This window comes from Hevea brasiliensis, chromosome 4 (assembly GCF_030052815.1).
Source record: "Hevea brasiliensis isolate MT/VB/25A 57/8 chromosome 4, ASM3005281v1, whole genome shotgun sequence".
NCBI classification, from domain to species: domain Eukaryota; kingdom Viridiplantae; phylum Streptophyta; class Magnoliopsida; order Malpighiales; family Euphorbiaceae; genus Hevea; species Hevea brasiliensis.
The window spans coordinates 104,610,677-104,636,995 of record NC_079496.1 but is presented as its reverse complement, the minus strand read 5'-3'; the positions used below and the strand labels follow the sequence as shown (position 1 = coordinate 104,636,995).

The 26,319-nt window shown below is 39.7% G+C and overlaps 1 protein-coding gene and 1 non-coding gene across 2 annotated transcripts; one reads left to right on the top strand and one right to left on the bottom strand.

Moving 5' to 3' along the window:
- Positions 1–20,353: 20,353 nt before the first annotated feature.
- Positions 20,354–20,459, top strand: LOC131179739 (small nucleolar RNA R71). The gene has a single exon (XR_009148626.1). It is a non-coding gene; the product is annotated as a small nucleolar RNA R71 (small nucleolar RNA).
- Positions 20,460–23,845: 3,386 nt separating this feature from the next.
- On the bottom strand, positions 23,846–26,078 carry LOC110667924 (L-gulonolactone oxidase 3). The gene is made up of 3 exons (XM_058145800.1): positions 25,267–26,078; positions 24,923–25,178; positions 23,846–24,844 (listed from the first exon to the last, which is right to left on the bottom strand). Exons 1-3 carry the CDS (start codon positions 25,945–25,947, stop codon positions 23,991–23,993), a joined length of 1,791 nt encoding a protein of 596 aa, XP_058001783.1. The 5' UTR covers positions 25,948–26,078; the 3' UTR covers positions 23,846–23,990.
- Between the last annotated feature and the right edge of the window lie 241 nt (positions 26,079–26,319).

The window sequence follows — 26,319 nt, the reverse complement described above, 5'->3', positions numbered from 1 at the left end:
TGTTTGACCAGGAGACCGGCTGGGGGGACTATGACTCTCATGAGAATGAGAGAGGTCATCATCAAAGTTACCGCTCGAAACCGAGCTGCTGTCGGAACACCCAGTGTGGAGAGGAGCCAGATGAATGCCAAAGAGCAGTCACCGGTGTTGAGGGGAATATTAGCAGTCTTCTTGCCCGAAACCAGTTCGCCAATTATATCGAGCGAACGATTCGAGATAGGTACGATCGAGGTCCTCGATCCAGATCGGTTAATTAGTCCAGTTCTCTCACCGTCATCAGATAAGGTCATCGTAAATTTTCAGGCAAGGAACAAAGAGGACAACCGGAAAAAGATTAAAAGCGGTCATTTTGTCCGGGATTGTTACCGGAGCAGCTAGAACGAGGAAAATGAGGAGAATAGGGGAGAAAGTCTAATGAGGTAGGGCTTCCCAGTTGAAGGTATATATAGGAAAATTTGAGCATTTATTGCAAGCAGAAAACGAAGCAGACGCCTCGAGAATTGAGGGAAATAAATGCTTTGATCGGACCGAACCCGATAAAAAGGAAGACTGGTGTGGTAAAGATCGGTAGAAGAGAGACCGGCATGAAAGATCGGAAGAGAGCGTGTCAGGAGAGATCGGAAGAGAGGAACCCAATATGAGAGATTGGAAAAGGATCACATTGGAAAGACCAGAAAGGAGGGGAGGTCGGAAGACAAAGAGAATAAGACAGCTCCTTCCGATTATCGTCATAATCAGAACCGAGGTAATTAAAGTGTTGCAGGTGAGATCTCAACCACACGCCCCAAAATCGACCGCATTACTGACATGTGTCAGAGTACGTCAGGATAGCGCTGTACATCCTAATCTCCACCGTTGATCTTACTTGTAAGGACGAGCTCGAAGCCCTCGGATCGAAGAAGAAAACGACAATATCAACGCCTTTCACTCCTAGCCCTAGGATCGCTCTTGACAAGAAATTTTGGGCCGTTAGATTAGAAGAAAGAAAAGGACAAATACTCCGGAAGGGATCCCAGTCGTCCATTCTGATTCTCTTTAATTCCCGAGCCCTTAGATCATGTCCTTCAAAATCTTAACCCTCCATCTCCCCCAAAACAGATCCTGACCCTTCATGGGGAGCACCCGGTTCCTATAAATACCTGCATGAAAAACTGTTCAGGGGATGAAAAAGGAGGACAGTGATTATAGTGGAAGAACTCTGAAACTTAATTCAGCTCGTTACTCTGCTATTTTTGAAGCTTTCATAAGAAAAACTCTTGAAACCGGTTTTCTGAAGTATTTTCTTGCAAAAGGGATTCTTGAATACTGAAACTCTCTATTTTCAGTTCGTTCATTATCCTGTGGTGCTCTCATTTTCAGCTCTTTGTTTTATTTAGTTCCACTCCCATTGTCCAGGTTCAGCCTCATTTAAACTCGGGTATTATCTCGAGCCGATTTCATTTTAGCGAAGCATCCTTCATTTCAAGGCGGACCTTAATCTTCCGGTTACCAATCTGCAGATCTATTAAGCTTTGTGATTCAATACCTAGTTTAGTAGATTTGGCTCCCTACAGGTGAGTGCTCATATTGCCATTTTATTAAGTGCTCGTTTGCATTTTTCGTATTTCCTTTGTTCTTTTATATACGTAGTTTTTTTTTTAAGTTTATATTGCGTTAAAGAATACCAAAAGATTACTCTCGGGTTTACTTCTTTGTTGATCAGTCCATTCTTTTTATTAATCTTTGTTATTTCTGAATGCAATTCTTCTATTTTTGAAGCTTTCATAAGAAAAACTCTTGAAACCGGTTTTCTGAAGTATTTTCTTGTAAAAGGGATTCTTGAATACTGAAACTCTCTATTTTCAGTTCGTTCATTATCCTGTGGTGCTCTCATTTTCAGCTCTTTGTTTTATTTAGTTTCACTCCCATTGTCCAGGTTCAGCCTCATTTAAACTCGGGTATTATCTCGAGCCAATTGCATTTTAGCGAAGCATCCTTCATTTCAAGGCGGACCTTAATCTTCCGGTTACCAATCTGCAGATCTATTAAGCTTTGTGATTCAATACCTAGTTTAGTAGATTTGGCTCCCTACAGGTGAGTGCTCATATTGCCATTTTATTAAGTGCTCGTTTGCATTTTTCGTATTTCCTTTGTTCTTTTATATACGTAGTTTTTTTTTTTAAGTTTATATTGCGTTAAAGAATACCAAAAGATTACTCTCGGGTTTACTTCTTTGTTGATCAGTCCATTCTTTTTATTAATCTTTGTTATTTCTGAATGCAATTCTTCTAGTCTCGAGTAATGTATAAGGGGTCGGGTAAAATGTAGGTAATCGTATCTTAAGGGTTTCTTTAAAAATAATAAAAGGTCTAAACAATGAGTCGGGAAAATAGTAAGGCCAAATCACTAGAATAATGCAAAAGACGATTAAGTAAGACAACACAAGGCAGAGTAAAACCGAACTTTAAGATAGATAAATGGGATAGATCGGGTATCAAAGGGTACTAGTAAGGCGACCACATAGGAAGGTCGGAAAATTCGGTTTGGTATCTCCTGACTAGATACAAGGTACCAATGAATTAAAAGAAGCCTTATTCTGAGCCCCTGCATCTTTAAATGCCAAAACCCTTAGTTCTAGGATTTCGTGACGGGCAGCTGTAATCAAGTTTTGAGAGATCGAAAAAGTCCTTATCCGATCCCTATTAAAATAAAAGGAGATCGGAGGAGAGTTCTTATCTGGTTTTCACTTAAAATTTTAATAAATATTTAAAAGGAGATCGGAGGAGAGTTCTTATCCGATTTCCACTTAAAAATTTTAATAAATACTTAAAAGGAGATTGGAGGAGAGTTCTTATCCGATTTCCACTTAAAAATTTAAATAAATACTTAAAAGGGGATCGGAGGAGAGTTCTTATCCGATTCTCAAGCTTAAAAACTCTTAATAAACATTTAAAAAAGAGATCGGAGGAGAGTTCTTATCCGATTCTCAAGCTTAAAAATTTTAATAAATATTTAAAGGAGATCGGAGGAGAGTTCTTATCCGATTTCCAAATTAAATTTCAACAAATACGTAAGATGATTCCCTCTAAAAGAAAATTAATACGCAACCGCAACTCACTAAGGTCGTCTCATTTACTTATGTATCTGGGTAACCCGGATTAGTGAAAAATCAAACATTCCTTTCGGTCAAAAGGATTAACATTTCCATTCAAATCCTCCTAACTATGAAGAACATGAAGTTAAATCTGCTTACCCTCGTTGAGGGACGAGGTGGGGTGCCAACACCTTCCCCACCCGTTCATGGACCCCGAACCTAGAATCTCTGTTTTTAAAGTGGTTTTATTCTAACTTACTCTCACAAATGGTTTTCTTTAATTTCCCTCAAAATTAAAGTGGCGACTCCTCACTTTTCCCACTTCGGTGAGTGTTCGTCCAGGCGACCGCAAAATCCCTTGCGACAGCTTGGCGACTCCACTGGGGAAGGAGACATAAAACTTAACCTCGATCTAGAGGTCCAAAGGTAGATTTAATTTTGCGATCAAATCATAGTTAGGTAGGCTTATTCCGCAAAGTTCTATATATTAATTATTGTTATCCCTGCTAACCATTTTGCTTGTCTTGCTTGTTTTATTTTCTACAGCGCTCTTCATTTAAAAGAAAAAAAGGAAAAATAAAAATTCCCCTGAGTTGGGAAGAGGTAAAGATGTCCCTTCACACACTGAACACTCACACGATGTCCTTACACACTTCAGCCCTATACCCGGGCTTTCTTACCCTTTTAGGAAAGTAGGAGGGAGTCATGCAGCGGTACCCGTGGGTTTTACCCCATTAGTATCCGTGAAGGCTTCTGCTCAAATTGAAACTCGTTCTATTCACCGTGATACCCGTGGAATTTTCCCGATAGTATCGTGGGGGATAGAATGGGGCTCTACTGTTTACAGTAGGGGCAATTTGGGGACCTATGGCTTTTAGAAAATTAGACCTTGAGCTAAACTATCACGATAGCTGGAAGCCGTAGCGACCTACCTTGTAAGATAAAACTGTCCGATTAGGTAGCACCCAGCCGGTATTAGGACTTTCCTTTACTTTAGGACAAAAGGGGCATACTTACTCTTACCCTATTTTGTTTATTTTATTTTGTTCTTATTTTTAAGGGTAATCTTGAATCATACTGTTAAGAAAACCTACACATTTTCCTACTGAGATAAATGTGCAGGTGTCACTCTGCCAATAGTATAATTCAAGATTACCTGAATTTATCCTGCTAACAAGTTTTTCCTGCAGGCATCTCTGAAATAAGGTCTGTAAAAGGATAAGCATCATTTTTTAACATGGCATCCTCAAGTCAGTCGGCAGAAGAAGTTCTTAAATCAGAACAAAATGCTAAACCGTGGCCCAAAAATTGCTCAGTACCCCTACGAAGATATACTAACTCATTTCCTCTACTGGACCTAAGCCAAATTGAAGTCAGAATGAACAATCTCGAAGGTCTAGTCAATGGTTGGAAGTCATTTCCTGATAAGGTCAAAGCACAATTTGAGAAGAAATACGGGAGGATTGCAACCTTGATACAAGTTAAAGTTCAAGTCCCGGCACTAAAGGCCATGTTGTCAGTTTGGAACCCTAAGTTTGGAGTGTTCTCTTTCAATGATATCGATACTACTCCCACTATGGAAGAATATCAATCATTGCTAGAAATCCCTTATGCGGCGCAGAATCGGATCTAACTGCACCTCGAACATAGGCAAACCGGGAAACGGCTTGCACATATGCTGGGGATCCCACCAGAAGAAGCAAAGGCGAGAGAAACCGTTAAAGGAAACACGCATGGATGGTATTGGACTTACCTCAAGAAAGGGTTGGATCAATGCATCCAAGATCAACAGTGGGATCAAGCTTCGTTGATGCTCGCTTTAGCAATTTACGACTTGATCTTGTTCCCTGGGCCTTCCGGAATCATAACCTGCGGTGTTGTGGAAATGTTCTGGGCAGTAGAGAAACAGAAAGTCAATCAAGTACCGGCAATACTTGCCGAGACTTTTTTAACCCTCACTTACTGTAGACAGCAAGGCAAGGGGTCCATTAAATGTTGTTCTCAGCTGTTGCACCTCTGGATTATTAGTCATATGTGTCCTATGGAGACGAAGGGATTAACTTGGTATCTTGACCAGCCTCTCATCGAGAAGATGACCCGATTAGTAATCAGCCCGAAGAATGAGCCACAGTGGCAAGAGCGGATTTTGGGCTTCAATAGCCATAACTATTGTTGGAAGAAATTGTGGACGTCAAGTCAATCTATTCTAATCAGCACGGGGAACAATCAATCTGTATCCCTAATCGGAGTGACTGGATACACGAGTTACACTCCGGCATTAGTAATGAGACAGTTTGGCTCAACACAATCCAGAATCAACATTGAAGGATACCACCAAAGCCATTTCTACCATGAGCTCAAGGAAGAGGCAGGGTTGAAGATAGCTCGCAAATCTTGGGAAAACATCACTCTGGTGGAGAGGTCGCCTAAAGGTCCGAGTACCACGGGCGATTATCTTAAATGGAGGGCTAACAGGGACTAGGAACACTTAACTGCAGGTTCAACAAAATGCGAAGACAGCAACCCTCGCCAAAATGCCCTATCAGAGGAAGCTAATAATCACCTGACTGACTCACTACAGAAGGCAAACATTGAGAACTCGCAACTGCAAGAACAAATAAAATAGTTGGAGGATCAACAGCAGAACCTTAAAAGAAAAGTGAGAAGACTCAGGGAAGAGGTAAGGCCCGAAAAGATGAGCTTCGGAGAGAAAGAGGCACGGTGGGAAGAGGAAAAAGGCTCTCTCCAAGCTGTGGTAAGGGAAGTAGAAGTGCAGAATAGTAAGCTTCAGGAAAAAATGAAATACCAAGAGATACTCGTAGAAGAGTATAAACAAGAAAACAAAAAAAAGAAGCTTGAATTAAAGGAACAGGCACTGCTCATCAACGATATCCTGAAAGAATGTGCTAAGGAAAGGAAGGAGAAAGAAAGACAAGCTGCTCTCTATCAAGAGCTGAAAGAGAATGTTAACCAGCTGGAGAGAACGATAGCACAGGGAAAACAAGAACTCCTTCCTGAATCCGAGTATGCTCTAAAAGCATTCGACCCTGCCAAACAAGAAGAAAGGTTATACGAGTATCTCAGAAAATGTCATCTCATTATAAAGAGCCTCCCCGAGCCTAGGCCGATGTAAAGAATGCTGTGTATAAATATTCAATTAATGGAAAACTTTTTGGGCCATTGTTTAGCAAAATGATGAATGAATAGTATAACTCCCGTAGGAACCCCCTCGCTAGGGTTATGCGAAAAATTGGATGTGCCATATGGACAGGTATCATAAGACGCACATTCAATCCTGTCATTCACAGTCAAACTATCGAATGATGCCATGATAAAATTAATGCAATCATCCTTCAGCTGATTTCATTTTGGCTCCCAAATGCCACTGTATCCTTTGTCTGAACCAGGACCTTTAATTTTTTATGAAATTCAAAATTCACTAAAAGCTTTTATTTATCTCCCTACAGAAAATCAACATTGCTTCAAACAAGGCAAGTCTGACCAAGCACACGGTTCAACCCAAGCGAGTGTACTTAACAAGATCCCGAACAAAGAAGATAATGGAAGATCAGGAACAAGTACAGAACCTACAAGGACAGGTTTCCGAATTGAAGGATCAGGTCTCAGAACTTATGAGACTAATGAGGGAGATGTCCCAAAATAAACCCACTTCAGAACCTAACCTATCATTACCTCCCCCACCACCTACAATAATGGATCCTCACCAAGCTTCAACCTCTTTCACCTTTCAGTCACCTATCCCGGATCCGACAGTCACTGTCAACCCAGCTGCCGTAAATAATGACCTACCCTTCTCCCATTACCCAGCCGTCTCAAATGCTGACCCATACCCTTCAATAGTAATCCCTCCGATTCACTCCACCCCTCATTTCCCAGCTGGGGGAGTATCTTTTGCAGTAGGAGGAGAAAGTAAGGCCAGGGAAAATGAAAAACTGTCTGCTCTAGAGGAAAGACTGAGAGCAATAGAGGGACTGAACATGTATGGTTCAGTTGATGTGGCGTCATTGAGATTAGTGCCAGATGTGGTGGTGCCACCCAAATTCAATGTCCCGGATTTCGACAAGTACACCGGGAACTCAGATCCCTGCATTCACCTGGCAGCCTACATTGCCAAAATGTCTGCCTTGACGGAAGATGATAGACTTCTCGTCCACTTCTTTCACGAGAGCCTTTCCGGAGCAGCCCTGAGATGGTGCATTCAGTTGGATAGAAGCAAACTGCGCTCCTGGAAGGATTTAGCTGATGCATTCTTAAAACAGTATAAATTTAACTGTGATGTGGCCCCCACGAGGAGAGACCTTCAAAACCTGGTGCAAAGAGACAGGGAAAGCTTCAAGGAATATGCTTAAAGATGGAGGGAGAAGGCTACAGAAGTATATCCTCCAGTAACTGACAATGAACTATGCACCCTGTTCATCGAAACATTGAAGGCTCCTTATTTCAATCTGATGATTGGGAATACCTCCAACAGCTTCTCGGATATCATCCAAGCGGGTGAGAGAATTGAAGCCAACTTAAGGATGGGACGACTATAGGAGTTGGCCGAGAACCCTGCGAAGAAGACTGCCAGTTTTGGCAAGAAGAAGGAGGGTGATGTGCATTCCATCACCCGTCAGAATAATTATTCCCCACTTACCCAAAATAACTACCAGTCATATCCTCCCCCTTATGGCCAAACAGTTGCAAACATTCCACCTCCTTTCCCAAATTATCCACACCCGCGCCCACAATACCCACCTACAAATTACTAACCCAGACCACCTCCTTCACCTACCCAACCCAGGCCACCTCAAAATAATCCCAGACCACCAAGAAACCCTGATCCACCCCTTCCTCTCCCACTCAGTGAAATATACCGATACCTCATCGGTATAAACCAGATTGTACCAGTTCCCCTAGACCCAATTCAGCCACCATACCCCAGGTGGTATGATGCCACTGCCCGTTGTGAATATCATGGAGGGGCACAAGGGCATTCAACTGACAACTGCGGGGCACTCAGAGGGAGAGTGCACGCTTTAATCCGGAACGGGTGGTTGAAGATTGAGGAAAATGATTCCCTCCCCAATGTTACCTCAAACCCGTTGCCTAATCATAATGCGGGAAATGGAGTAAATATGATAGAACCGGATGGAGAGAGGTTGGCGCCAGAGGTAAAAGAGCTAATTCCTCACTTTGAAGAAATTTTTGCCATGGCGATGAGGGAAGGTTACCTTTACCCTCAGGTATCGGAATCAGGAAAAGGTACGGGATGTCCTTACCATGGAGGGGTAGCTGATCATGAGCTGCAAGACTGTGAGGGATTCCGGCAAGAGGTCCAGAACTTGCTGTCCCTCAAAATTTTAAGATGCCAAAGGAGATCAAAAGTGGAGGGCGAAGTAAATACCGCCAGGTTTGGCCAGAATACCTCTACCCCCAATCCTAGATTAACCTTCTCTATCCCCAATGCCCCAATGCCCTCACCACCAGTAACGATTATCCGAACCCCGCCTCAGCTCCCAGTCACAAATACTCATGCTGTCCCTTGGAACTACAATTTCCAAGTTTTCACCCAAGGAGCATCGAGCAGTACGCCGGCTCCTAATCTTACTTCACCTCCGGCACCTCCAAAACCGTGCTTCACTCCCCATGAGCACTTCAGAATGACTTACGCCGGACCTACCAGCAATACTACTCCCCAACCTAATCCTCAGCCCGTCGCTGCCACAAAATCCTCCCCACCTGAGCAAGAAGTCGAGTTTATAACTCGAAGTGGGAGATGTTACGGGAACGAAGAGAAAGAAAAGAAGAAGGGGAAAGTAAAAATGGGAGAATTACAGAAGAACACAGAAGAGGAGATTGAGAAAACGGGGGAAGTAGAGCCCGCCGGGCCTAAAGAAGAGGAGGAGCTGTTGCTCCAAATAATGAAGCAGAGTGAGTACGATGTGGTGGAACAGTTGAGAAAGACACCTGCCCGAATATCACTGTTATCACTGATTTTGAGCTCTGAGGTGCACCGTCATGCCTTGCAGAAAATCCTGGATCAGGCCTTTGTGAACCCCGACATCACACCGGGGCAGTTCGAGAAGATAGTGGGATAAATTCAGGCATCCAGTTTTGTCACTTTTTCTGAAGAAGAGATAGATCCTGCAGGCTTGGCACACACTATAGCCCTCCATGTGACAGTGAAATGTAAAGGTTGTATAGTGGCCAAGGTCCTTACTGATAACGGATTAGCCCTCAATGTACTGCCTAGTGCTACCTTGGCTAGGCTGCCAGTTGACCGATCAGATATACGTCAAAGTGCTATGGTGGTAATAGCCTTTGACGGTACAAGAAGAGAAGTGTTGGGAGACATCAACTTGCCACTCCAAATTGGCGCATGCACCTTCAACGTCACATTCCAGGTGATGAACATTGAACCGGCCTACACTATGTTGCTGGGGAGGCCGTGGATCCATTCAGCGAATGCCGTTCCTTCAACCTTGCATCAGAAGATAAAGTACATCATGGACAGCAAAATCATCACTGTGAGAGGGGAAGAATCCATTTTGGTCACCAAGCCACAATCACTTCCTTATGTGGAAGCGGCTGAGGAGTCGTTGGAAAGCTCCTTCCAGGCCCTTGAACTACAAGAAACTAGAAATGAAGGGGCTATGGCTATGGTAGCAAAGATAATGTCGAGGAATGGGTATGAAGAAGGCAAAGGCCTAGGCGCTACGTTACAAGGAATTGTTGAACCTATACCGGCTATCCAGAAGGTGGGCCATTGCGGTTTGGGATTTGAGGAAGATGTCCTCATAGATGGATGGTTCTGGATGAGGAACAGACTTCGGGATCAGAGATTTGACCAGAAAGTCGGGAGAATGAAAGTAGTCCCGAGAATCACAGAGGTCTTCACTGAACCGGTTATCGAAAATTCGGCAGAGGTTGAAGAATCACCCGATGAACCATCTATTGATGTCATCCACTTGGATTCCTTGTATGAGGCTCTGGTCTCGCCAATAGCTGAGGGGCAAGAGTTGGATAACTGGACAGCAGAGGACATCCCTGTACTTAATTTCGAGTAAAGTACCTTTGGTTATCTACACTTGATCATTTTGTCCATGATGACAAGTGTAACATTGTAAATGGACCCTTTTCTTATGTCATAAATTTTTAATGAATTAATAGCGCATTTATTTCCAATTCTTTTTTTGCTCTCCATTGGAATTCCATCCTTATAATATATTCTATTTTCGTTTATTCAGGACCATTCATCAATTAACACCTAATAATTCAATAGACTCAGAAATTCCTCTAGTTAACTTTGAAATCCCCATAACTGCCATTACTTCAAGTGATTCTGAGGTGGAGCTCACAGAAGAAAGGGATGAAAGGGATGAACCTTCCCTAGTACCTTGTGGAGACAAAACGCATACCATAAACTTAGGCACGGAATAAGTAAAAAGGGAACTTAAGGTAGTGGAAAGTGAAGAATTGGGAGATATGATCAGTTTGCTCAGGGAATTCCTAGACGTATTTTCATGGAGCTATGATGATATGGTTGGTTTGGACCCCCAGATAGTGACGCATAAAATTCCCCTAATTAGGGGCGATCCGTAAGCGAAAGCTAAGAAGAATGAATCGACACCTTGCTCAAAGTTAGGGATGAGGTCAAGAAAGCGATGATGATCTTTGGATTCACGGAAATAGTCAAATATCCCCAATGGATAGCTAACGTTGTCCCGGTAATGAAGAAGGACGGGAGAGCTAGGGTATGTGTTGACTACAGGGATCTTAATAAAGCAAGCTTGAAAGATGATTTCCCTCTCCCTCACATTGATGTGTTAGTAGACAATGCAGCAGGATCAGGCCGGTGTTCGTGCATCGATGGGGCATCAGGGTACAATCAAATCCCAATGGATGAGGGAGACAAGGAGAAAACTGCCTTTATCACTCAATGGGGGGTATTTTGCTATCGGGTCATGCCTTTCGGATTAAAGAATGCTGGAGCCACCTACAAACGCGCCATGGTCACATTATTCCACGATATGATGCATAAAGAAGTGGAGGTCTGTGTGGATGATATGATTATCAAATCCCGGGGAAAGGAGAGCCATGTGCAGGTGATGAGGAAAGTATTCGAGAGACTCAGGAAATATCAGCTGAAACTGAACCCTGCCAAATGCATATTCGAAGCTAAATCTGGGAAATTGTTGGGATTCATAGTGAGCGAGAAGGGAATAGAAGTTGATCCTGATAAAGTCCGAGCCATTCAAGAGATACCATCCCCAAAAACAGAAAGGAAGGTACGCAGTTTCTTGGGGAAATTGAACTACATATCAAGGTTTATCTCCAATCTCACCGCTAAGGCTGCGCCTATCTTTAGACTACTCCGAAAGAACAACACTACTCAATGGGATTCAATTTGTCAAGAGGCTTTTGAGAAAATCAAGCAATACCTGTCAAACCCACCAGTATTGGTTCCACCAGTGGCTGGAAGACCTCTGATTCTGTATATGGCAGTCCAGCAAAGCTCAATGGGATGTGTTTTGGGGCAACATGATGATACCGGCCGGAAGGAAAGAGCAATTTATTACCTGAGCAAAAAGTTCAATGATTGTGAGTCAAGGTACTCTTCCCTACAGAAAACTTGCTGTGCACTAGCTTGGACAGCGAATCACCTCAAGCACTACATGTTGAATCACAAGACATGGCTCATTTCCAGAATGGATCCTATCAAGTATGTATTCGAAAGCCCGTTCGTGCCAGGAAGGATAGCCAAGTGGCAGGTCATACTATCCCAATATGACATTGTCTATATGACCCGGAAAGCGGTGAAGGGTAGCGTGATCGCTGATCTCCTAGCAGAAAACCCTATCCAGGATTATGAAGCTCTGGATTTTGAGTTCCCTGATGAGCATATTAATGAAGTAGACTGCGGAGAAGAAGAGCCAGCTGATGTTTGGGAAATGTATTTCGACGGAGCTGTCAATTTGTCCGGTAATGGAATCGGAGCTGTATTGGTATCCCCGGATGGGAAACACTTTCCGATAGCTATCAAGTTGAGATTTGACTGCACCAACAACGTCGCAGAATATGAAGCTTGTGTAATGGGTTTACAAGCGGCCATCGAAATGAAAGTCAGGAAGCTGGAGGTGTATGGAGACTCGGCCCTGATTATTTATCAAGTCAAAGGAGAATGGCAAACTAAAGATCCGAAACTAATCCCATATCAGAAGTACTTACTGGAGCTGACTAAGAAATTCGAGGAAATCTCTTTCACTCACCTTAGTCGAGACAAGAATCAATTTGCAGATGCCTTAGCCACCCTGGCTGTGATGACTCAGATGGAAGAAGGACAGACGACCCAGGTGCTAAAGATTAAAGCAAGAAGCGAGCCGGTTTACTGCTTCATGATCGAAGAAGAACCTGATGGTAAACCTTGGTACCATGACATCTTGCTCTACATCAGAACCAGAGAATTCCCCTCTGGGGCGAGCAAAAATGAAAGGAGGATGATTCGGAGATTAGCATTGGGATACTTCCCCAGTGGGGAAATCCTATACAAAAGGAGCTCCAATGGCAAATTGTTGAGATGTGTGGATGCAAAAGAGGCGAAGAAAATCCTTTTCGAGACTCATGAAGGGAACTGTGCCACCCATGCTAAGGAATGGGGCAATGAAACTGAGGATGGAAATAAACCGTCATGGCATGAGGCTTCAGAGTACTTGAAATAATGGCAGTTAAATGACTTCAAAGCTAACTACAAGGAATATGTGAGATCTATCCTTGTACCCTTCTCCTTTGACACTGTACCTTTGTAGTTAATATATGGTTCCTTGATCTAAGTTGATTTTAATTTCCTGCATTCAAATTTCCTGCTATCAACCTCTGGTTCCTTGATCTAAGTTGATTTTGATTTCCTGCATTTAAATTTCCTGCTATCAACCTCTGGTTCCTTGATCTAAGTTGATTTTGATTTCATGCATTTAAATTTCCTGTTATCAACCTCTGGTTCCTTGATCTAAGTTGATTTTAATTTCCTGCATTTAAATTTCCTGTTATCAACCTCTGGTTCCTTGATCTAAGTTGATTTTAATTTCATGCATTTAAATTTCCTGTTATCAACCTCTGGTTCCTTGATCTAAGTTGATTTTAATTTTTCCTGCATTTAAATTTCCTGTTATCAACCTCTGGTTCCTTGATCTAAGTTGATTTTAATTTCCTGCATTTAAATTTCCTGCTATCAACCTCTGGTTCCTTGATCTAAGTTGATTTTAATTTCATGCATTTAAATTTCCTGTTATCAACCTCTGGTTCCTTGATCTAAGTTGATTTTAATTTTCTAGCATTTTAATTTCCTGTGACCAACCTCAAGGTTTCGACCCAAGTGGGTTTTAGCCTCCGGACTTTAATTTCAAATTTCAAATTTTAAATCGTCCAAAATATGGGTCTGAATCTTTACATAATTCCTACACGGGAAAATTTTTCCCTTCAATAGAAATTATGTAAAGAGGGGCAGTTGTCGACACCATATTTTGGCCGATCCCCCGAAATTAATAAACTTTGAAGCCGATCCCCAACACAGTCCCCTTTGCCAACCGACCACACTTCCGATCTCCCCTCAAAAGGAATTTAATTAATACCAAGTCTCCAGGTCATTTAAAGATCTAATTATATCATTTGGGCGATCTCTGGAGATCGGATTACATTAAAGGTCTAATTACATCATTTGGGCGATCTCTAAAGATTGGGTTACATTAAAGGTCTTATTACATTATAAGGGCGATCTTTAGAGACCGACGAAACATCCTATCTAAAAGGCCTATGTCAAAGCCTAGTCTCGTGGCTGAGTCAAAAGATGTGTTTGACCAGGAGACCAGCTGGGGGGACTATGACTCTCATGAGAATGAGAGAGGTCGTCATCAAAGTTACCACTCGAAACCGAGCCGCTGTCGAAACACCCAGTGTGGAGAGGAGCCAGATGAACGCCAAAGAGCAGTCACCGGTGTTGAGGGGAATATTAGCAGTCTTCTTGCCCGAAACTAGTTCGTCAATTATATCGGGCGAACGATTCGAGATAGGTACGATCGAGGTCCTCGATCCAGATCGGTTAATTAGTCCAGTTCTCTCATCGTCATCAGATAAGGTCATCATGATTTTTCGATCACCGGGATCGTAAATTTTCAGGCAAGGAACAAAGAGGACAACCGGAAAAAGATTAAAAGCGGTCATTTTGTCCGGGATTGTTACCGGAGCAGCTTGAACAAGGAAAATGAGGAGAATAGGGGAGAAAGTCTAATGAGGTAGGGCTTCCCAGTTGAAGGTATATATAGGAAAATTTGAGCATTTATTGCAAGCAGAAAATGAAGCGGACGCCTCGAGAATTGAGGGAAATAAATGCTTTGACGGGACCGAACCCGATAAAAAGGAAGACTGGTGTGGTAAGGATCGGTAGAAGAGAGACCGGCATGAAAGATCGGAAGAGAGCGTGTCAGGAGAGATCGGAAGAGAGGAACCCGGTATGAGAGATTGGAAAAGGATCACATTGGAAAGACCGGAAAGGAGGGGAGGTTGGAAGACAAAGAGAATAAGACAGCTCCTGCCGATTATCGTCATAATCAGAACCGAGGTAGTTAAAGCGTTGCAGGTGAGATCTCAACCGCACGCCCCAGAATCGCCTGCATTACTGACATGTGTCAGAGTACGTCAGGACAGCGCTATACATCCTAATCTCCACCATTAATCTTACTTGTAAGGACGAGCTCAAAGCCCTCGGATCGAAGAAGAAAACGACAAGATCAACGCCTTTCACTCCTAGCCCTCGGATCGCTCTTGACAAGAAATTTTGGGCCGTCAGATTAGAAGAAAGAAAAGGACAAATACTCCGGAAGGGATCCCAGTCGTCCATTCTGATTCTCTTTAATTCCCGAGCCCTTAGATCATGTCCTTCAAAATCTTAACCCTCCATCTCCCCCAAAACAGATCCTGACCCTTCATGGGGAGCACCCGGTTCCTATAAATACCTGCATGAAAAGCTGTTCAGGGGACGAAAAAGGAGGACAGTGATTATAGTGGAAGAACTCTGAAACTTAATTCAGCTCGTTACTCTGCTATTTTTGAAGCTTTCATAAGAAAAACTCTTGAAACCAGTTTTCTGAAGTATTTTCTTGCAAAAGGGATTCTTGAATACTGAAACTCTCTATTTTCAGTTCGTTCATTGTCCTGTGGTGCTCTCATTTTCAGCTCTTTGTTTTATTTAGTTCCACTCCCATTGTCCAGGTTCAACCTCATTTAAACTCGGGTATTATCTCGACCCGATTGCATTTTAGCGAAGCATCCTTTGTTTCAAGGCGGACCTTAATCTTCCAGTTACCAATCTACAGATCTATTAAGCTTTGTGATTCAATACCTAGTTTAGTAGATTTGGCTCCCTACAGGTGAGTGTTCGTATTGCCATTTTATTAAGTGCTCGTTTGCATTTTTCGTATTTCCTTTGTTCTTTTATATACGTAGTTTTTTTTTTAGTTTATATTGCGTTAAAGAATACCAAAAGGTTACTCTCGGGTTTACTTCTTTGTTGATCAGTCCATTCTTTTTATTAATCTTTGTTATTTCTGAATGCAATTCTTTTAGTCTCGAGTAATGTATAAGGGGTCGGGTAAAATGTAGGTAATCGTATCTTAAGGGTTTCTTTAAAAATAATAAAAGGTCTAAACAATGAGTCGGGAAAATAGTAAGGCCGAATCACTAGAATAATGCAAAAGACGATTGAGTAAGACAACACAAGGCAGAGTAAAACTGAACTTTAAGATAGATAAATGGGATAGATCGGGTATCAAAGGGTACTGGTAAGGCGACCACATAGGAAGGTCGGAAAATTCGGTTTGGTATCTCCTGACTAGATACAAGGTACCAATGAATTAAAAGAAGCCTTATTCCGAGCCCCTGCATCTTTAAATGCCAAAACCCTTAGTTCTAGGATTTCGTGACGGGCAGCTGTAATCAAGTTTCGAGAGATCGGAAAAGTCCTTATCCGATCCCTATTAAAATAAAAGGAGATCGGAGGAGAGTTCTTATCCGGTTTCCACTTAAAATTTTTAATAAATAAATAAAAGGAGATCGGAGGAGAGTTCTTATCCGATTTCCACTTAAAAATTTTAATAAATACTTAAAAGGAGATCGGAGGAGAGTTCTTATCCGATTTCCACTTAAAAATTTCAATAAATACTTAAAAGGGGATCGGAGGAGAGTTCTTATCCGATTCTCAAGCTTAAAAACTCTTAATAAACATTTAAAAAAGAGATCGGAGGAGAGTTCTTATCCGATTCTCAAGCTTAAAAATTTTAATAAATATTTAAAGGAGATCGGAGGAGAGTTCTTATCCGATTTCCAAATTAAATTTCAACAAATACGTAAGATGATTCCCTCTAAAAGAAAATTAATACGTAACCACAACTCACTAAGGTCGTCTCATTTACTTATGTATCTGGGTAACCCGGATTAGTGAAAATCAAACATTCCTTTCGGTCAAAAGGATTAACATTTCCATTCAAACCCTCCTAACTATGAAGAACGTGAAGTTAAATCTGCTTACCCTCATTGAGGGACGAGGTGGGGTGCCTAACACCTTCCCCACCCGTTCATGGACCCCGAACCTAGAATCTCTGTTTTTAAAGTGGTTTTATTCTAACTTACTCTCACAAATGGTTTTCTTTAATTTCTCTCAAAATTAAAGTGGCGACTCCTCACTTTTCCCACTTCGGTGAGTGTTCGTCCAGGCGACCGCAAAACCCCTTGCGACACTCATCAATTGGCACAATTTCATCATCTTTATTTTCAGTTTTTATCCTAGAAAGGTGATCAGCCACCACATTCTCAACACCTTTTTTATCTCTTATTTCCAAATCAAATTCTTGAAGTAACAAAATCCATCTAATCAACCTAGATTTAGCTTCTTTCTTGCTCATTAAATACCTTATTGCTGCATGATCAGTGAAAACTATTACCTTTGAGTTGACCAAATAAGAACGAAATTTATTGAGTGCAAATACTACCGCAAGGAACTCCTTTTCAGTTTTAGCATAATTGACTTGAGCTTCATCAAGGGTTCAGCTTGCATAGTAAATGGCATAAGGTTTTCTATCTTTTCGCTGGCCATGGACAGCTCCAACAGCAAACTCGCTTGCATCACATATGATTTCGAATGGCAAAGTCCAATCCGGGGGTTGCATGATAGGAGTTGTTGTTAATGTCGTCTTTAACCTGCAAAAAGCAACCATACAATCTTGATTAAAATCAAATTTAACATCATGATTCAAAAGATTTGTTAAAGGTTTAGCAAGTTTAGAAAAATCCTGAATAAATCGCCGGTAAAACCTGGCATGTCCAAGAAAACTCCGCTCTCCTTTGACAGTGGTTGGAGGGGGCATTTTTTCAATAATTTTTATTTTGGCTCTATCTACTTCAATTCCCCTGTTTGAGATCAAATGCCCTAAAACGATCCCCTCTTGGACCATAAAGTGGCATTTCTCCCAATTCAATACCAGATCATTATCAGCACATCTCTGCAAGATTTTAGACAAATTAGTCAAGCATGAATCAAAATTAGTACCATATACTGAAAAGTGATCCATGAAGACCTCCATAATTTCTTCAATAAAATTAGAAAAAATGGCCATCATGCACCTTTGAAATGTGCCAGGTGCATTACACAATCCGAATGGCATCCTTCGATAGGCAAAAGTGTCATAGGGATAGGTAAAGGTAGTTTTTTCTTAGTCATCAGGATGGATTGGAATTTAAAAGAAACCAGAATATCCATCTAAGTAACAAAAGAAAGAATGCTTGGCTAATCTCTCTAAAATTTGATCCATAAAAGGAAGGGGAAAATGGTCTTTTCTTGTAGCATTGTTCAACTTCCTATAGTCTATGCACATTTTCCAACCTGTAACAGTTCTAGTGGGTATCAATTCATTATTTTCATTTTTAACAACTGTCACCCCACCTTTTTTTGGTACAACATGCACAGGACTAACCCACTCACTGTCAGAAATGGGGTAAATAATTCCAGCAGCTAGTAATTTTAAGATTTCCTTTTTCACAACATCCTTCATTGTAGGATTTAATCTTCTTTGGTGTTCAATGGAAGGTTTACTATTTGGCTCTAGGAAAATCCTATGCATACAAACTGTTGGACTAATTCCCTTTATATCATCAATTGCATAACCCAAAACTCTTCTATATTCTCTCAAAACTCTCAACAATTTTTCATTCTCAATATCAATCAAAGATGCATTAATTATAACAGGATATGTTCCATTGGGTCCAAGAAAAGCATACCTGAGGTTGGAAGGAAGAGGTTTAAGATCTACCTTTGGGGCATCCTCTACCTATAATGATGGTGGTTTGATCTCCAAAGTTTGCACTCCTTCAAGTTGAAAAATTGTGGCTTCAGGATGTGGTGGAGAGCTCTCCAAGTGTTGTGCAAAAGTAGCTATATTGTGATTGTCATCATCAATGCTCCCACCATGGACTAAGCAATTTTCAAGCGAGTCTTGTGGATAGCTTTTTCTGAAATGCTCTTGAACAATCTCATCAATAATGTCTACCCGCAAACAAGACTCAACTTCTTCATGTTTCCTTTTCATGGCTGGATTGATGTTGAATATCATTTGATCATCTCCCACTCTAAGTGTCAATTTCTCACCCTTTACATCAATTAATGCACCAATTGTTGCCAAAAAGGGTCTTCCCAATAAGATAGGAACTTTTGTGTCTTCTTCCATATCTAAAATGACAAAGTCCACTGGAATGTAGAATTTTCCAACCTTGATAGGCACATTTTCTAGAATGCCTTCTGGATACTTAATTGAACGGTCAGCCAATGAAAGATACATGTTTGTGGGCTTCAACTCTCCCATATTCAACTTCTCATATATTGAAAGTGGCATTAGGCTGACACTAGCTCCAAGGTCACATAAGGCATTTGCCACACAATTATCACCTATATGACAAGGAATGGAAAACACACTCGGATCTTTGAGTTTGGGAGGTAACTTCTTCTGAATTATAGCACTACATTGCTCTCCCAAGTTGATGGTGTTATAGTCTTCTAACCTTCTTTTGTTGGTAAGAATCTCCTTCAAAAACTTGGCATAACTTGGCATTTGGGATAGTGCCTCAGTGAATGGCACATTGATATACAACTTCTTTAGCACTTCAAGGAATTTGCCAAATTGTTTGTCTAGCTTATGCTTGATGAATCTTTGAGGGTAGGGAAGGGTGGGCTTGTAAGGTTCAGGTGGGATGTATGGTTTCTCTCCCTCATCTTGCTCACTTTTGCTTTCTTCTTCTTTTTCATTTTTCTTGCTCTCAATTGAATTTTCTTCTTTTGTGCTCTCTTTTTCTTCTCTCTTGTTTTCACTCTCTTGACCAACTTTCTTACCACTTCTCAAGGTCACAACCTTACATTGTTCATGAGGGTTTTGTGGTAAGCTAGGTAGTTTACCATAGGATTTGCTTCCCGATGAGCTTGCTTGTTGGGCCAATTGAGTCTCTAACATGCGATTGTGGACTTGTAATTGATCCATGGTTTGTCTCATGTGTTGCATTTCTTCCTCCAATTTGCTATTCATCTTGCTTTGTTCAACAAAAAATTTCTCCATCATGCTTTCCAAGGTTGGCTTCGGCTCATGAGGTGGAAGGGATTGTTGTGCTCTTGCTTGATATCCAGGTTGTGGCTGCCTTGTTGGCTAAAATTGAGGCCTATTCTGCTGCATATATTATTGGTTATGAGCATAGTTTGAGCTTTGACCTTGTTGAGCAAAAGTTGCTTGTGGTCTCCATGTTGAGTTGTTCACATTAGAGTAAGAATTTCCCATAGGTTTCTGTTGATAACCTCCTGTATAAGCAGCTTGTTCTTGTAAAAAATCATCACCATAAGAAGAGTAATCAACTCCACAACTTTGAGTTCCATCTGTGAAGGCAACTTGTTGCATAGTTGTAGGAGTTGAGGTTGTTGCCTTTGTGCAAAAATCACTAAGAAGCTGAGTCAACTGATCAAATCTTGCATTCATGTAGCTAACTGAGTCAAGTTCATAAATCCCAGCCTTCTTTGGCTCAAGTGCTCTAGGATTTCCCCATAAATGGGTATTATGAGCAATCTTCTCTAATAGATCATAGCATTCTTCACTTGTCATTCTCATGAAATCTCCTCCTGCTTGTGAATCAATTGTGTTTCTTATGGCTGGAGTAACTCTGGTGTAGAAATTCTGAACAATCATCCATTTGGGTATTTCATGATGAGGACATTGCCTTTCAAGCTCCTTAAATCTCATCCAAGATTCATACAAAGTTTCATCATCTCTTGGCTTAAAAGCTACCATCAAATTCCTTAAATGAGTAGTCTTCCCAGGTGGGAAAAACTGAGATAGAAAAGCTTGAGATAGCTGCTCCCAAGTAGCTATAGTAGCTTGTGGAAGTGAGTCATACCACTCCAATGCTGAATCCCGAAGAGAGAATGGAAATAAGGTGAGCCGAATCACTTCATCTGAAACTCCAGGCTGCCTTTGTGTACCACATATCATCAAAAATTTCTTCAAATGAGAATGAGGATTTTCAAGTGGACTACCTCCAAATTGTGAATTCTGAACCATTTGAATGAGACCAGTCTTTAACTCAAATTGATTAGCTCCAATGATAGGTCTGTTATCTCTCACATCTGCACATCTAGGAAAAGCATAATCTAACATGGATCTTCTCTGAGGATCATTTTGATTAACCACTTCATTTTGCCTATTTTGTTCATTTCCTCTATTATCTCCACCAATAGCTCTGTTTTGATTCTCCATATTTTCAATTGTCTCCTCTTGCTCAAATATTTGTTGTTCTTCTTTTTCTGCTTCCTTTCTTCTCTTGTATTCCTTTTTGTTGGTTCGACAGAATTTTTCAATTTCTGGGTTGAACAACAATTCAGTATCACTTGTGCTTTTCGATCGTCTCATAAACAAGAAAAGTACCTGAAAAACACAAGGAACAATAGTGAAAATAAAAGAAAATAAAAATTCTAATTAGCTTAAAACAATTAAAATCCAACTTAAAAACAAACAATTCCCCGGCAACGGTGCCAAAAAAACTTGATGGTGTGTCCGCAAGTGCACGGGTCATAGTAGTATATTTTTAAAAGAATGATATCGATCCCACAGGGAATTGTGCTTAAATTGGAAATAAAAGTATAAGCTAATTAGAATAACAAAATTTAAAGCTATAACAAATTAAATCTAAAAATTAAAATTGGTATTTGAGGAATTTATGCTAAATCAAACAATTAACTAAAATTAATTAAACTAGATTACCAAAATTTAATTTGAAAATTCTATTTATCAAATTGAGAGGAATTAAATCTAGAGTCAATAAAAATTAAAGTGATTCTAGAGATTGGATTTTCAATATTGTTTGCATGTGGTTTATCCCTAATTTAGCCAAACACATGAGAATTGCAATTTTGAGGGAAATCAATTCTTAAATTTTTGAAACATTTTTCAAGCATCTCAAAGTTGGTTTTCATTAAATCAAACCCTATTTTCACGGTATTTCAAATCTAACAAAAACCCAATTAAAGCTCTAATTGATTTTGGAAAGTCCCCTTAATCCTTTTAGCTTATCTCTAACACCAAGAAAACTAAGTTTATTGCAAGATTATCTATCCCAAATATTCACTTTTCAGTCCATCTATTAAGGATTAAAGCTTAACTTAATGAGGGCCCATTCATCAAGCAAGGCAACAAGCTCACAAGCAATAAATCAAAATGTAACAAACCTCATTAAATGACTAAATCAGTTCAAAACCATAATACAAAACAGTATTTACAAACCCATCTCTAGAATCTCTAATAACTACTCACAAATCATAGTTTCAAGACAAACCCAAATGTATAAATGAAGAAATAATGGAAATCTAAGTTAAGGAATAGAAAAACCCAGAAGAATGCTGCAAAAATCTGCCGCTGGAGAGTTGCAAAACGCCTCTGCTGCTACTGCAAAATCTGCTTCACGTGCTCCTCTCTTTCTCTCCTTCTTTCTTGCCAAAAATGTCTCCCTTCCTCCTTATGGAAAGAAAATGATAAAGGAGACTTTATATGAGTTAGGGGTCTGCCCTAGAATGGGTAAAAAGGTGGAAGATTCCAGAAAAAGTGAGGTATAAAATCAGAGCAACGAAAATGCCACGTCAGCCATTTCTAGTAAAAACGACATAAGCTGAATCAGTTGTGTCGTGGGTTGTGTAACTCTCGGCCTGAATATCTGACGATCGACACAACCTGCGACATAAGCTAAATCGGTTGTGCTGCAGGTTGTGAAGCTCTCAGCCATTTTTTTACTTAACTTCAAAAATTTTTGCAATTCAACTCTAATCTCCTCCAAATGGCTACTCTGATCAAAATACACCAAATTTCTTCAAATTTAACCTACAAAACAAATAAATTCTAAAAATTAAACTAAGTGTAAAAATTATAAAATTGACTAAATATATGTTAATATCTATAATAATAGCTATGAACAAGGGTAAATTATGTGCAAAAATTATACCTAAATGATGATCTAAAATGCATGCATCAGATTTCACGTCGAATGTGAAGTGTATGTGGATTATATATAAAAATAAAAACTCTATTAAAATTATCATGATTTTAATAGTAATACATTCTTATCACTAACTCGTGTATGCGTATATTCTATTTATAAAAAAAATAAAATCGAAATTAAATAAGATAATTCATAAAAATGTCCTCTTAGATATAATCATAATTATACATTTATTTTCTTATTTTTTAATTTAAAGCTATTTAATTTCTGAAATGTAAACAGTTACTTTCTATTTAAAAATTAAAATTTTATAAAAATTTAACTAAAACTAATTTTTTTAAGTAAATGAAAAAATTCTATCTCTTTTTAATTTTTAATAAATTTTATTTAAAAAAATAAAAAATAAATATAATTATATGAGAATTGAATTTTTTTTTTCAGATGATTTATTCATAATGAACTTAAGGGTTAATTAGATGAGATTTGTTGTATGTGGTGTGTATTAAATATATTAATCTTATAGTTTTACATTTTTATTTTTGATTATAAAGAAATCATTCATATATCTAGAATTTTTTAAGAGATGATGATTGAATTTAGACTAATTTTTTAAATTGAATGATATATACCTATTGAAATATTAAATTTATAAAATTATTCGTTAAACTCTTATTTGTAAATTTGAAATTTCATATTAAGTGATTCTTTAACAAAAAATTTCAACAATATTGAATTTTAAATTTTAATAATTAGAAATCAATTAACTTTAACTCAATATATAATACTGAAATTATTTTTAAAATTGTCAAATCTCAAATTTAAATCTTAATTGAAATCAATTATGCTAAAAAAAAACATTAAAAAATAGATTAAAATTAAAGAATTAAGTTATACTAAATTTGTCCATGACTTCTTTCCTCATCTTTTCTATTTTTAGTTATATTGATTTGCTATCTTCCGTTTTTATTTCATAATTGATAGAAGACTAATCCATCACAAATGTTGGACGAGTAAAGTGGGCATAAAAATTTAGCGTTGGATATGTAAAGTGAAGCCCTTTTTAAACTGTAAACTTCACAGTTAAACAGTTAAATCAAATTCATGAGGTGCACCATGAGACTAGACCCACTTGGGTTGCCATCTTTTCTATTTAATGCCATATAGGTTAGCTTATTTGAATTAAAACATAAAAAATCCATCTAATGAAAGAATGAAATACGCGTAAGAAATTAAAATTTCTTAGTCTCACACATATGACAAATAAAGAAAAAGGTTCTACACCTCCTGTTTTACCTGATAAACACTCAGACTATTAAGCTACTATGTAGATCAACTGTGACCGAGGAATTTAATTGATCACTCTTTTGAGAATGTTTAATGTAGTTGAGGTCCTTGAGGACGATGAATACCTGCAGACCCTTGCTTCTTTGTATACAAGACCTGGTCTGCAAAAATACCCATTTTTTGGGCTGCAGTGCTTGTCTTCTGAACATATACATTGCCCCTCCAGGGCACAGCCATCGCCTTTCACAGCTTCTTTTCTTAACATGAATATCTCATCTGACAATTCACTAGAAAACATGTTTTGAGGGTCTAATATCTTCTTTGCTGCAAGGAACTTGCTAAAATTAGGATACTTGCTCTGCACATCCAAGAATGCCAGGTTCCTATTCTTAGCCCAATGAGGTTTAGCCCCATATTTGAAGAATGCCATTTGCTCTACTTCTTCCCAAATGTCTTGGTTTAATCTTGGAGTTGAAGGATCATCAGCTCGATAATAGTTAAAATCAAGAACCACAGAGTCCTCAGATTGACCAAGATATGCTTGAGAAGCCTTGATGAATCGTATCAGGAACCCATTGTAGATATCAACCCCACAAAAATTTTCTGGTTGAAGGTCTCTCAATTCTTTAACATCTTTGATAAAATCTCCAAACTTTGAAGCAGGAAATATTGCAGTTGTTTCGTAAAAGAAGAGCCCTTTAATTCTTGGATCCCAAGCACAAGAGGTATCGATTCTTGTTGCAGGGGAATATAAACAAGAACCTGAAGACTGCATTTTCCCCTGATGACCCACTACTGGATAGCCAGTAAAGATTAGGCCATTCTTCAATCCATTGGCTATCAACTTCTTAAACCCCACAAAAGAAATTGCCAATAAGCACTTTCCATTCACATTATTTGCTTTCTCCAACGATTTCTCTGCATAATGTTACATTTTTAATCAGTCAGAAGTTGAACACAAGAAACAGAAGATGAAGAGGGAGTCATAAACAGTACCTGCTGCTCTAGTTGATTGTGATACCACAATAGAATTTGATTGAAATCCAAGAAAGTCGAATTCTCCATTACCGGAGGCAGTGAGAGGAACTCTGAAATCATATCTATAGACTGCTGTTTTCCTTGATGGGTACCAAGTAATATCGCCAAATTCATATTTCTTCCCATGATCTATGAACATATCCTCTATGTGAGCATCATCTGTGAAATTGTATGTTATGCTTCTTTTGAATGCAGGCTCCAGGGACAACTTCACCTGTTATTGATTTTCAGGTTATAATTCAATAAAATTCACAAGTTAGGATACATTCAAGCAAAAAGAACAATCGAATTTAGAAACTGACCTTGGAGATGACACCCAATAATCCTATAGATACTTTGGCTGCCTTAAGCAGAGGATCTTGGGCTTCAATTCTGATAATTTTTGCATACCCTTCAGACTCCTTTGCAGGGACTACAAGACTAAGGCCAATGACGTGATCATGGACAGCTCCACCTTTTCCCCACCATGAGCTTCCATGTGCTCCTGTGCTAATAAGTCCCCCCACACTCACACCCTCCCAATATGGAGCTGCCACCAAGCTCAATCCAGCTTCTTCAACTCTATCAATCAGCTCACGCAGACCCACTCCAGCATCAGCTGTGACAGCTAAATTAGCCATGTCAATTTCAATGCCAGAGTTATCATTCAGTGTGCTTATTAGCATCGAATTCTCATACTGTGAACCAGGACAAGCCAACTTGGGTATAGTGTGTGAAAATCCGCTAACCACTTTAACCTTGAGTTTATTTCTATTAGCATATGCCACAGCCAAGCGTAGTTCTTCTTCAGATGAAGGATACGAGACATTAGGAACATTACAAGCCTTCCGATCATTCCAGGCACCATAGGAGTTGTAAAGGGTGCAGCCAGAATCATTGCATCGAATCGGTGGGGGAGGTGGCATGGCAAGGACAGCTATTGGGGTTAGACCCCAAAGAAGAACAAGATGCACGGCACCAAGTAGACACCATGAGTAGACCATTGATCAGGCCCTGGAAATTCTGAATCAAATAGAAATTATTTGCGCAAAGGCAGGCACAGTTGCTTCCTATTTAATGAATTTTGGAAAGCAAGAGGTCAATGCTTGGAAGGGAAACCATAATGTTACTGTCCCCTAAATTGTACGCAAAGTTTTTAATGTGAAGCATGAGGATACAGCTTTGTTATTATCGACTTAGAAAGTGAGAGTATTGGTAAATTATGTTCACATTGTCAAAGTTTGGAATTAATGTGGATGGATTGTGTGCCGTAGACACAACTTATTTGGAGTGGTCTCCCCACCACTTTTCCCTTTTAACAATAAAAATGACGCACTCAATTCTCTTTTACATCACGTTTTGCTGAGCTTCCCATC